General features: G+C 45.9%; 1 protein-coding gene across 8 annotated transcripts in view; it reads left to right on the forward strand.

Moving 5' to 3' along the window:
- The window catches only part of ANGEL1 (angel homolog 1), a 50008-nt gene that overhangs the window by 23521 nt on the left and 13965 nt on the right, over positions 1-12522 (forward strand). For 5 of the 8 annotated variants that reach the window (XM_050798708.1, XM_050798709.1, XM_050798711.1 and 2 more), the window contains 6 exons: positions 4060-4635; positions 5562-5788; positions 6205-6274; positions 6862-7295; positions 9771-9897; positions 10198-10308. In XM_050798708.1, coding sequence (XP_050654665.1) covers positions 4060-4635; positions 5562-5788; positions 6205-6274; positions 6862-7295; positions 9771-9897; positions 10198-10308 — 1545 coding nt within the window. Of the gene's footprint in view, positions 1-720; positions 930-4059; positions 4636-5561; positions 5789-6204; positions 6275-6861; positions 7296-9268; positions 9649-9770; positions 9898-10197; positions 10309-12522 lie in introns of those variants that run through there. The other 3 variants (XM_050798713.1, XM_050798715.1, XM_050798716.1) reach the window with 3 other exon arrangements.

Below are 12522 nucleotides of genomic sequence, written 5' to 3' on the forward strand. Positions count from 1 at the left end.
GGGGGTTGCCTAGTGGTTAACTGAACAAAAAGAAACAAATAAAAGAATATAACAAGAATATAACCTTCAAGCTGGGTACTTGGTTACAGTAGGTGCTTGGACTGTATTAGAGATACCTCAAGGTAAGCAACAACCAGCCAGAACTGGTCCCTGGCCTTGTGGAAGTTTCTCTCTTCTCTCTCTCTCTCTCTCTCCTCTCTTTGTCCTCTCTCCTTTCTTTCTTGACTCTCTTACCAATGGGACACCCTGTTTTCCTGGATTAGGGAAAAGAAGACCCATTTAGAAAGTAGGGAAGGAGACAAAATCTTACTTCCTGAAGCAAGGTAGGACTCAATTTGTGACCTAGAATCTGAGACAGGGAAGTAGAGGCAGGAAAAGAGGGAAAATGGGGGAAGAACTCGCTTCCTTTCTGGGCTGAGAAGGGCTAGAAGTCAAGGTTAAGTGGAGCCTTAGAGCAAGTCCAGCTCTTCATTTTACAGGTGAGGAAACTGAGGGGCGAAGAGGTTATAGTGTGGTCACAAGGTGGACACCTAGTTGGCAGCAGAAGTGGGAATAAACTGTGGCCTTTGAATAACACTATGAGGCCTCCAGTGAGGCACTCAATTTTAATCCGGCACGCTTGGGTGGCAGCCGGGAGCTAGGCGAGGCTAGTTGCCATGGGAACCGGTTCCTCCCACTTCCTGCGTGCGCACCCATAGACCTGCGCTCCCAATAAAGTTGTTGTTGAAGCGCGGCGGCGGGAGCGCTGGCAGCACCACGTGGGCCGGACCGGGCCGGGGGCGGGGCCGAGCTGAGGGAGGCCCTGCAGGCGGCAGTGAGGAGCCGAGGCGGGCGCGGGCGCGGGCGCGGGCGCGGGCGGCCGGCCATGATCGCTTCGTGCCTGTGTTACCTGCTGCTGCCGGCCACGCGCCTCTTCCGCGCCCTCTCAGGTACCGGCCAGGCGTACCGATAGACAGGAGCCCGGCCTGGGCCCGCCTCTGCGGGGCTCCGCGGGCCTGGGGCGGCCTGCGGTTGTCCGGGCCTCACGACTACGGTGCCCCGGGCAGTGCCGACGTGTAGGGAGGCGTTCCTGAGCCCCTGTCCCGCGGGCCCCTCCTGACCCCACGAGGCCTGGACCTGGCCGACGACCCTCGTGGGCGGCCCCGCCTCCCGCCTGTTGTCAGATGGCGTCCGGCCACGGTTAAGGTGGAGAGGAGCTGTGGACTGGCAGGGCCCTTTCCTGGCCCTGGGGGTGCAGAGAGATCGTGGGGTCGGCCAAGTCAGCACCCCGGGGGGTCGGGAAGGGGTAGCAGCTCGGACCGAGGCGAGTGCCCAAATTCTCGGCGGGTGAGGCGGGTCGGCTCTGGGAGGTTTATGGCCGAAGTACTAGACGCACCGGTCTTCGCCAGGTTAACTTCACACTCACCTTTCACTGCCAGCTGGCAGCTCTTGCTCCTCTCTCGCCGGTGTCTGGTTGAAAAACGGTCGCTCAGTCAGAGACACATTTAGATCTCAGCTTTGGAGCATTCCCGCCCCCAGCCCCGGCGGTTTAGAGGGAGATGTGCTGGGGTGGGGGCAATGCTCAGTCGATACCTCAGAGGGAGTGGTTATTTCGTTACTTTTTCATAATTTGTCTGCATTCTCAATTCCTGGGCTTTGAAATTACGGAGGGTTTTATGCGACCATCAGTTTCTGAGATCCCATGGAACTCTCAGACTTTTTGCCTTTAATTTATGGGACAGGACCAAGAAGTACTTAGAAATGAGGGCTCCAACTGTGTGTTTTGTGGTTTTCCTTTGTGGAACTTTACGCAATTGATACTCAATGTGTGTGTCATTGATAATATATATTTCATATAGAAATATTTTAAATTTATTTTTACTGTGTATCTGCCATTAGAATGCAAACTTCAGGAGGGCAGGGCCACGCCCATTTTGTTCGCTGTATCTCTGGTGTTAACACATTGCTTGGTATATAGTAGGCACTCAGTGAATTCAGGAATGTCTTGTGTGTCCATACTTCTGAGGAATGGGAAACTCCACAGAAGTAATTGTTTTCAGAGAACTAAGGATATTCTTTTAACTTTGTTGCTGTTACTCCTGGAGCTGTTCTAATGCCCTCTATGGCAGCCTTAGTGATATAGTATGCTAGTCCAGAGGTTTCCAGACCAGTAGAGTCGTAGGGATCTCAGAGGAGGGCCCCTCCCCACCTACACATTACAGTAGTCCCACTTATATTTACTTGGCATATTTGGTTTCCAAATAAGATTTTTAAAAAACAGAAGCATTCTGCTGCTGAAAATCCACCACCACCACTGCCAAAAGACATCTGCCAAAATCGAAAGCCTCTAACTTCGTGCATATGAATCAAAGAACCTCTGCCATCTGGTACACGCAGAGGATGTTTCAAGGGGCAGATAATTAGCAAGTCCTTGAGACTAAAGCTCAATGACCTAGTCCATAGGTTTAGAGCAGGGTTTCTCAATCTCAGCACTGTTGATGTTTTGGGCCGGATCATGTGTTTTGGGTCCGTCCTGTGAATTGTTGGAAGTTCAGCAGCGTCTCTGTCCTCTAACCACTAGATGCCAGTGGCACTGCTGCAGTTGTGACAACCACGGTGTCTATAAACATTGCTAAATGTCTTCTGACGGCAAAATCACCGTGGTTAAAAACCATTGTTTAGAAGGACATAAATATACATAGGCTCCAAACAACATATTTGAACAGTCTTTCAATATTTGAGCCACTTTTAAGTTTTCTTGCCTTAAAAAAAAATTGCCAGTAAAATGAGTCTAGTGATTGAGGGCCAGCATTGTACATGTCACTTGTCCTGTGCTGTAAATAAATGGCTGAGTGTGTGAGTGTGGGAGTTGTTTGCTCTCACCAAAATGCTGTGCTCAGAGTTTTTTTTAGAGTTTTTCCCATGTTCTTTCTTGCCTGTTGGTTGTGATTTGTGGCTGCAGTAGCAAAGAGATGTCAGCTGTCTCTTACTGTCAATTGTTGGCACCTTGTAATTTATAGCCTCTGATGTGTTGTGGAATGGGAAAGCAGATAATGAAGTTTGTGAAGATTTTATTACAATAAGTAGCTTTAAGAAGAGGCTTAAGGGCCTTTGCTGAGATGTAAATTGTATAGATTTTTGAGACTCTACTTTAGGACTTTTTCTTTTGGAGTACATTCATAGATCAGGGAATTTATACAACTAGAAAAGCTCTTAGAGATTATCTAGTTCAAACTTTGCTTGTCTCTATTTTTTTAAATTAAATTTTTTTTTTCCAATTTTTTTTCAATTTTTTTTTTTTTTTTTGAAATGAGGTCTCACTTTGTCTCCCAGGCTGGAGTGCAGAAGGGCAGTCATAGTTCACTGCAGCCTCGACCTGGGCTCAAGCAGTCCTCTCATTTCAGCCTCCCAAGTAGCTAGGACCACGTGCATATGCCACCATACTTGGCTAATTTTTAATTTTTTGTAGAGATGAAGTTTCGTTATGTTGCCCAGGCTGGTCTGTAACTCCTGGCCTCAAGCGATCCTGCTGCCTCTGCCTCAGCCTCTGCCTCCCAAAATGCTGGGAGCCACCACGCCTGGCCTCTTGTTCCCATTTTACAGTCAAGAGTAACTCCATCTGACTAGGGGCATTGTTCAAGGTCAGTTTTATTAATTTTGCTGCTAGATCATAACCCACAGTTCTGATTCACAGTCAAGTGCTGGTTCTAATGTAATGTGGTTCTTAGAACCAAAGAGTTTGTTAATAGTTTTAACTAAGTCATGTAAAAGGAGTGTGGTTATATGTGCCCATCTGTGTTCTAGATTATGTGAGAGAGCTGTTCTTTCATGCACTGAATATTTATCAGATCCCTGCCTTATAAATTAGTCACCACTTGTAAAGAACAGTGCCTGGCACATAGTGAATACTTTGCCCTGATTATGATGATGATGTTCAGGCATTAAGGTGGGCAGGCTCGGTGATGGTACGATGAGCAAGGCGGATATGGGTCTTGCTTTTATTGGGCTTATGTTTTAGCTGGGAGAAGAGTGTGGATTGGATGACAGTCTTATAACCTGGTATTTTGGCTTTCCTCCTAGATGCTTTCTTTACATGTCGAAAAAATGTCCTTCTGGCGAAGAGCTCATCCTCCCAGGTAGAAGGTGACTTTGCCATGGCCCCTCGGGGCCCTGAGCAGGAGGAATGTGAGGGCCTGCTGCAGCAGTGGCGAGAAGAAGGGTCGAGCCAGGTACTCTCAACTGCAAGTGAGGGGCCCCTTGTAGATAAAGGACTAGCCCAGAGCAGCCTGGCACTTCTGATGGATAATCCTGGAGAAGAGAATGCTGCTTCAGAGGACAAGTGGTCCAGCAGGCAGCTGAGTGACCTTCGGGCAGCAGAGAACCTGGACGAGCCTTTCCCTGAGATGCTAGGAGAGGAACCACTGCCGGAGGTGGAGGGCCCTATGTGGGCAGCTATCCCCATGCAGACGGACCCCCAGTATGCAGACTGTGCTGTCCTCCCAGTGGGTGCCCTGGCCACAGAGCAGTGGGAAGAGGACCCGGCGGTGTTGGCCTGGAGCATAGCACCTGAGCCTGTGCCCCAGGAAGAGGCTCCCATCTGGCCCTTTGAGGGCATGGGGCAGTTGCAGCCTTCCCCAATGGAAATACCATATCATGGTGAGTCTGACAACTGACTGAGTGAGCCAAGGGAGCAGGGTGTCTCAGGTGTGGGCAGAGCCATTGCTAAAGAGAAGATTCTATGGTAGGGAGCTCTGCCACTGCATTCTATTTTTCTAAGAATCTTGGCGTGTAAGATCTAGAGGGGCCTTACAGATCATCTCATCCAGCCCCATGGTTTTAAAGGTGAAATAATCACAGTGCAAAGAGGTAGCAGAACATGCCTAAAGTCATAAAGCCAGGTAGGGGAAGAACTGAAAGCATACTCTAGTTCTGATTCTCCACAATATCATTTCTCTGGTGGTAACCCTAGGGCTTTCTGAGGGTAGGGATGGAGAGGTCTCAGGGCCTCTATTCTCTGTCTTAGTCACAATCACCTCAGTTTTATTTGTGTTGTATATTCAGAGTCCATTAAAATTTGAAGAAAGGCATCAATAGATTTGAAATCCACTATGCTGCCACATGCCATAGGGGAGATGGGGACACACTGTGGTTTCTAGTCCTACAGACTCTTCCAGGTTTAGGGATCAGAAAACACCTAGGGCTGCAGTTAACTCTAGAAATGTCTTTAACCTCAGGTGACTGTTAAGCACACTCATCTGAGTGATTCTCCAGAGATATATGGATTTATCAAAAATGAGAGATTGTCAGCTTGCATATATGGAGCATCTATTAGATGCTAGGTACTGGTGATGTAGTGGTAAGCAGGCCAAGATCTCTGGTTTTGTGGAGCTAACCATGTCATCTGAAGAATGTCCATAGAGTGCTGCTCAATTACCCACAGAGAGGGATGGGTGACAGGGCAGATGGTAAAAGGAACTTCAGGCATAATATTACTGAGTCAGGAGTAATGGTGCCTGAGGAGATGGTGGTGCCTCTGCATTACTTGTACTTGCCATGGAATACTTCTCCCAATCCCTTTTCAGAAATTTTGTGGCGAGAATGGGAGGATTTCTCCACCCAGCCAGATGCTCAGGGCCTGAAGCCAGGAGATGGCCCTCAGTTCCAGTTCACTCTGATGTCTTATAACATCCTGGCTCAGGACCTGATGCAGCAGAGCTCAGAGCTCTATCTACATTGCCATCCGGACATCCTCAATTGGAACTATCGCTTCATGAACCTCATGCAGGAATTCCAGCACTGGGACCCCGATGTGAGTGAGGGGGGAGTTGCCATCTTGCATTGTTGCTGGACCTGGGCTGTTTCCCAGTGCTCTTAGAAGATGAGTTCAACCCCATAGTTGTTCAAATGATTGGAGTCCTATCTAGGGTTAGAGTTTGCCTGCCTGGTGTCAGTGAGTTGTTGGCAGATGCTGAGAAGAATCTCCCTAGGTGTGCACTTTCCAGCACCTTTATGCAGGAAGGGAGGCTTGAGGGATTCAAGGAGCAGGAAAATCCAGTGCACATGTCTAATCTCTTCAGCTTAGGTCTGGGCCTGTTCTTGCTGTTGGTGACTGGGAAGTTTCACTGTGACCCAGCAGCTTCCTACCTGGCCTCAGGACCTGCTCCTAGAGGGTGGGGGTCACATTCCAGCACTCCAGAGTGATTGGGTTTCTTGTCAATTTCCCAGATCCTGTGTCTCCAGGAAGTCCAGGAAGATCATTACTGGGAGCAGCTGGAACCCTCTCTGCGAATGATGGGTAATGCAGCTCCCTGGGATGCTTGCCAGCTTTTCTTTCTACAGCCTTGCCTACTCTCTCCTGAAGACCCCATCCTTCCCTTTTGTCTTGGTAAACCCTCAGTTGCACCTGTGAGCTAGCTCCTTCCATGTGTGCCTGAGAAAGTAGAATTCTGCAGTTTTAAAGCAATTCTGACATACATTGCTATTTGATCCTTGAAGTAACCAATGTGGTGAGACTGTTATTATTCCCATTTTACAGATGAGAAAACTGAATTTCTGAAAATTCGTGTGACTTCCTCAGAATCACAAAGCTACAAAGCTAGTAGATGTGGAGCTAGGAATCCAGCTTGTCTGACTCTAGATTCTGGGCTCTTTTCTATCATGTTACATTGCTTCATACCCTTCCCTCCTTGCCCTTCCAGCCCCTCAGTCACCTAGTTACAACTGTAAGGGGGAACCTGCTGAACCAAGGAAGTGGCAAAGGCTTCTTTACTGAGTAGCAGGAACAATGCCTCAGGGGCACACACTGGGACTGCTGGTGCTGGTTGGAAGGGATTCAGGCTTTAAGGACTCTGACCCATCTCCTTGGTGGGGTTTTCCTTGCAGGCTTTACCTGTTTCTACAAGAGGAGGACCGGGTGTAAAACCGATGGCTGTGCTGTTTGCTACAAGCCCACCAGATTCCGCCTGCTTTGTGCCAGCCCTGTGGAGTACTTCCGGCCTGGCTTGGAGCTACTTAATCGGGATAATGTGGGCTTAGTGTTGCTACTGCAACCACTCGTCCCAGAAGGCCTGGGGCAAGTCTCGGTGGCCCCGCTGTGTGTGGCAAATACCCATATCCTTTACAACCCACGCCGGGGTGATGTCAAGCTGGCCCAGATGGCCATTCTCCTGGCAGAAGTGGACAAGGTGGCCAGATTGTCAGATGGCAGCCACTGCCCCATCATCTTGTGCGGGGACCTAAATTCTGTTCCTGATTCACCTCTCTACAACTTCATCAGGGATGGAGAGCTCCAGTACCATGGGATGCCAGCCTGGAAGGTGAAATGGGAGAGGCCACAGTGGGGGTGGGAACATGGTCTAGAGAGAGATTCAGCTGTGAGCATCAGTGCTGCTTCTGTGGCAGGGACCTCAGTACACCTGCTCTGGCCTGTTCCTCCTTTTTCTTGTTATGTTGAATAGCTTGTACCCAAGCCTGGAAGTTAAGAATTCTTGAGTACTTTGGCATGTTGGGATTTTTTTCAGTTTTTATCATTAATATTTTTAATTCACAAGTAGTACGTGAGTATGTACTTGGAGGAACTTAAGCATTATACAGTAAGGCACAGGCCTGTTTTATTACCCACATTCCCTTTCTATTCTCTTAGAGTCACATAATGACCGTTCTAAGTTTGGTGGTAGTCTTTTAGCTTGTTTTCTTTGCATTTACAGTGGTATCTATGTTCCTATGATATTGTAATCGGTGTTTACATTTGTTAAGCACTTAACTCTGTGCCATGTGCTATTTTGAGCACTTTATACTCATTAACTCATTAGTTTTCACAATTTCCATCATGGCTTTCATTTTATAAATGAGGAAACTAAAGCCCAGAAAAGTGAAGTAATTTGCCATAGGTTATGTGGGTAGTTAGTGGTGGAGCCAGGATTTGTAACCAGGTGGTCTGGCTGCAGAGCTCTTACCCTTAAATACTGTGCTGTGATTGCTTATAACAGCCAATATGTAATCTGCCATGTGTGTTTTATAAACATGATACACTACTATATGTTTCATTTGTAGCTTGTTTTTTTCCACTCAGCAATTTGCATATGGATCTCATTCCTTCTAACTGTTGAGTGTTGATGACAGACACCTCATAGTTTTATCAGCTTGTGCTGATTTCTTTATGTCACTTAATCTCCTTGTTCCTCTATTTTGCCCCTGCTGTTTCAATTTATTGACTAACTTTTGGCAAGGCACGATGGTGGAAGGACACAAAACGATTGAATTACTGTTGCGCACATGGGATTTTATGTAAATGAGCCAGATGTGTGCAGAGAAAGGCATGATCTTGCCCTAAAGGAGCTGTAATCAAGGAGCTCAGGGAACGAGGAAAAGAACTGACTGCCTGCCACATGACAGGCACTGTTAGGCATAGTGAATGAGAGCACTTGCTTTGAAGCCAGACAGTCCTGAATTCAGATCCCTGCTCTGCCACCTTGAGCAAATTACTTAACTTTCTTAAACCCAATTTGCCTCATCTATACAATGGGGGATATAATGGGACCTGCCTCAGAGGTGTTTTTTTGGGTGAATTAAATAAAATAATGCGTGTAAAGTGTTTTCCAGTATCTGGTTCAAAGTCAGTAACTGGTAGTGATATTAAGATTCTTAACTGTACATGGTATTATTATCCCATTTTATTTTTTTATTTATTTATATTTTGAGACAGAGTCTCGCTCTGTTGCCCAGGCTGGAGTGCAATGGCATGATCTTGGCTCACTGCAACCTCCGCCTCCTGGGTTCATGTGATTCTCCTGCCTCAGCCTCCTGAGTAGCTGGGATTACAGGAGTGTGCCACCATGCTTGGCTAATTTTTGTATTTTTAGTAGAGACGGGGTTTTACCATGTTGGCCAGGCTGGTCTTGAACTCCTGAACTCAGGTGATCCACCTACCTTGGCCTCCTGAAGTGCTGGGATTACAGGCATGAGCCACTGCTTCTGGCCTATCCCGTTTTATAGTAGGAGATATTGAACCCAAGAGAGTTAGCTAACTTGCCCAAAGTCACACAGCTATTAAGTGGCCATTGGATTGCAGATCTGTTTTACTTCAGATGACATATTGAAAATTTATGCCGTTATAGGGCAGGGGGATTCTGTCTATCACTACTCTATCCCCAGCACTTAGCTAGTGTCTTTTGGCTTTCAAATATTTGTTGTTGTTAAATGGCATAAAGGGACTTGCTACACACGTTGGAGATGTGCAGATGACTGATGTTGCCGAATGTTTCCCCTACTACGTTTTGTCCGTTCCCAGGCTGCTCATTGGCTTTGACCGAGGATGGTGACGTAGATACGGTAAAGTGCTTTGGTGCTTTCCCATTTGGTTTGACCCTGTGGTTTCCCAGTAATAGGTTCAGGATATTAGACCTTGATCCAGAAGATCCAAAGATGAGGATAAACCTTTAACCATTGCAACTTAAAGCCCCTGAGAGTTGATATTCCCTGTGGAGGAGAATTGTATTGATTTTTTGGAGGTAAAATTTAGAGAACCACATGTTCATACTATTCGATTCCCCTTGATTCAGTCTCTTATCCTCCTCCTGTTTCAGGGACATTTCAGTGTTGCCAGTGAAAAAGTAATGGTTTTAATTTGGTCCTTATTTTTAACCTGCCCCTGAGACTTACATGCTTGCTTATACCATGTATGTAGTGTGTGATTGTGTGTGTTTGTATTTGTCCACATGTCCCAAAACATGGGCTGTTATTTCCTTTTTCTATCTTGGTTTCCTTATTCCCACCCTGCTCTTTCCTTGCAGGTATCTGGACAGGAAGACTTCTCTCATCAGCTTTACCAGAGGAAGCTGCAGGCCCCCCTGTGGCCCAGCTCCCTGGGCATCACTGATTGCTGTCAGTATGTCTCCTCCTGTCACCCCAAGAGATCAGGTGAGCACACGTCACATTCTTGGTTGGCTGTGTCTTCGTGTCCATTTTGGGAGAAAGCTGGTGTCTCAATGACAAGAAAAAGTGTAATCCCTCATTTCTCTTAGCATATTCTTCTGTTTTCTCACTGTCTTCCCAATGGCCGTCCAATAAAATGGACAACTTTAAATCACAGCCATTGGAAAATCTCCTTGTCTTCTGAATCCTTCCTCTGTGGATCTATGCTGGAAGTTGCTTGGTACTAAGGAGGTCTCAGCATGTTGCTTCATCTTCTTTCACTATATGGCTTTTCCTGGTTTACAGAGAGACGCAAGTATGGTCGAGACTTCCTGCTACGTTTCCGCTTCTGCGGCATCGCTTGTCAGCGACCAGTAGGATTGGTCCTCATGGAAGGGGTGACAGATACTAAGCCAGGTAATGGAAACTAATCCCAGTTTCTTGGTCTTCTTTCTTCTTCACTCCTGATGTTTGTCAGTTATGTGGTTTCCTGCTCTTTTCTAAGTATAGTTCTTAGAGATTAGCTTCTGGTAATACGTATACTTGGAAGCTCAGTTGAGTTCAGTGGCCATTGCATGGATGTGCAGTGTGATAAGAGCACCAGACCAGGAATCAAGACACCTGAGTTCTAACTAGCTTTGAGAGCTTGGGTAAGCCACTTAACCTTTTTAGACTTAAGTTGTTAATGACTAGCATGTGTACAGCTTATATAGGGGAGAAGTTATACACGATGGGGCTTTGAAAATCATAAGGTGACAGTGGTTCTGGTTTTAATAAAAGTTGATCCTACTGAGAAATTTCAGATTGAATGTAGCAGCGTATACTTGACATTCTCCCCTTCTTGTCTCTGAAACCACTTCAAAGCAACAAGGAGAATGGAAAAAAGAAATGTAAACTCCATTGTAGACAAAACTGGGAGATTTGAAGATACCTGACACCAAGAACCACAACACAGAAGGAATGCCTGCAAGAAGCACTGGAGATTGTGCAGGGGTGCTAGAGGAAGTATATAGAGACTTATCTGGGGGATATGTGGATCTCAGAAAGAACTAGCTGAGTACTTTTTTCCATCTGGAGCATAAAACTGAAATCCCTTTTTTTTTTCCAACAAGAATAGAAAGCACAGGTCACGATAGGAGAGTCTCTGGACCAATTTTGATCATATGAGGCAGTGGAGGAAGGACTGATCAAGGATCAAGCCATATTTCTGTTAAGCAATCTGGTCAAGTGGTAGAGAGGGTAGATAAGATACTTGTAGAGCTGCGTATCTCTTTTGGCTTGGGAGAGAAAGATTAAAAGGATGCCTACATAACCCTGTGTCAAAAAGAAAATTCCTGTTACTTGAAATACCCAGTCCTTCCCTTATATAAACTTTGCACAAATAACTGGTGGAGAAAAACCTCAACTAATTCAAAGCTGAGTTGTGAAAAAGGAAGAGCATGGAATCTGTACTAAAATACTACAAGAAAAAAGGAACAGAAAAACAAAAGGCGGATAAAGAATGTTTAACTTCAAAGATAAAAATAATTGCCATGGAGCTTATAGAAATTATGATGACTTTCTCATGAATAAAGAAATTGTCTTTATTTTAATTTAATTTAATTTTTTTTTTTTTATGACGGAGTCTCACTCTGTCACCAGGCTGGAGTGCAGTGGCACCATCTTGACTCACTGCAACCTCCGCCTCCTGGGTTCAAGTAATTCTCTTGCTTCAGCCTCCGGAGTAGCTGGGATTACAGGCGCACGCTGCCATGCCTGTCTATTTTTTTTTTTTTGATTGTAGTAGAGATGGGGGTTTCACCATGTTGCCCAGGCTGGTCTCGAACTCCTGACCTCAGGCAGTCTGCCTGCCTTGGCCTCCCAAAGTGCTAGGATTACAGGCGTGAGCCACTGCGCCCGGTCAAGAAATTGTCTTTATGAAAGAAAGAGCACAAAAATAACTGCCTATAAAGTAAGTTCAGGCATGTGGCAAAACATCAGAAGATGCAATGTAAGCTGCAGAGCTCAGAAAAGAAGTGGAATAAAACATAAAAATATTACAAAAAATAAAGACAAAATTGTATGCAGCACAAGTAGGAATAGATACTGTTGAAAACAAGGTAAGAGACAGGCCCGGAAATCCAAACAAAACAAACAAAATGAGAAGTAAAAGGTTAGAAAGGATTAGAGAGAAAATGACAGTAGTGAAAGATAAAGGAGATTTAACTTATACATAATTGGAGTTCCCAAAGAAGAAAGCCTATAATATAATAACACAGAAAAAATATTTAAAGATAATTATTCAAGAAAGATTTTTCCAAAGTGAAAAGATGTGAATTTTCAGATTGAGAAGACATGTGTCCCAGTAAAAAATGATACAGGAGCCAGGCACCCTGGCACACACCTATAATCTCAGCATTTTGGGAGACCAAGACAGAAGGATTGCTTGAGCCCAGGAGTTTGAGACCAGCCTGGGCAACAAAGTGAGATACCGTCTCTACAAAAAATCAAAAAATTAGCCAGGCATGGTGACGCGTGCCTGTGGTCCTGGCTACACAGGAAGCTGAGGCAAGAGGATTGCTTGAGCCCAGGAGGTCAAGGCTGCAGTGAGCCATGTCCGTATCACCGCACTCCAGCTTGGGTGACAGTGAG

Source organism: Macaca thibetana, chromosome 7, assembly GCF_024542745.1.
Source record: "Macaca thibetana thibetana isolate TM-01 chromosome 7, ASM2454274v1, whole genome shotgun sequence".
Taxonomy (NCBI): domain Eukaryota; kingdom Metazoa; phylum Chordata; class Mammalia; order Primates; family Cercopithecidae; genus Macaca; species Macaca thibetana.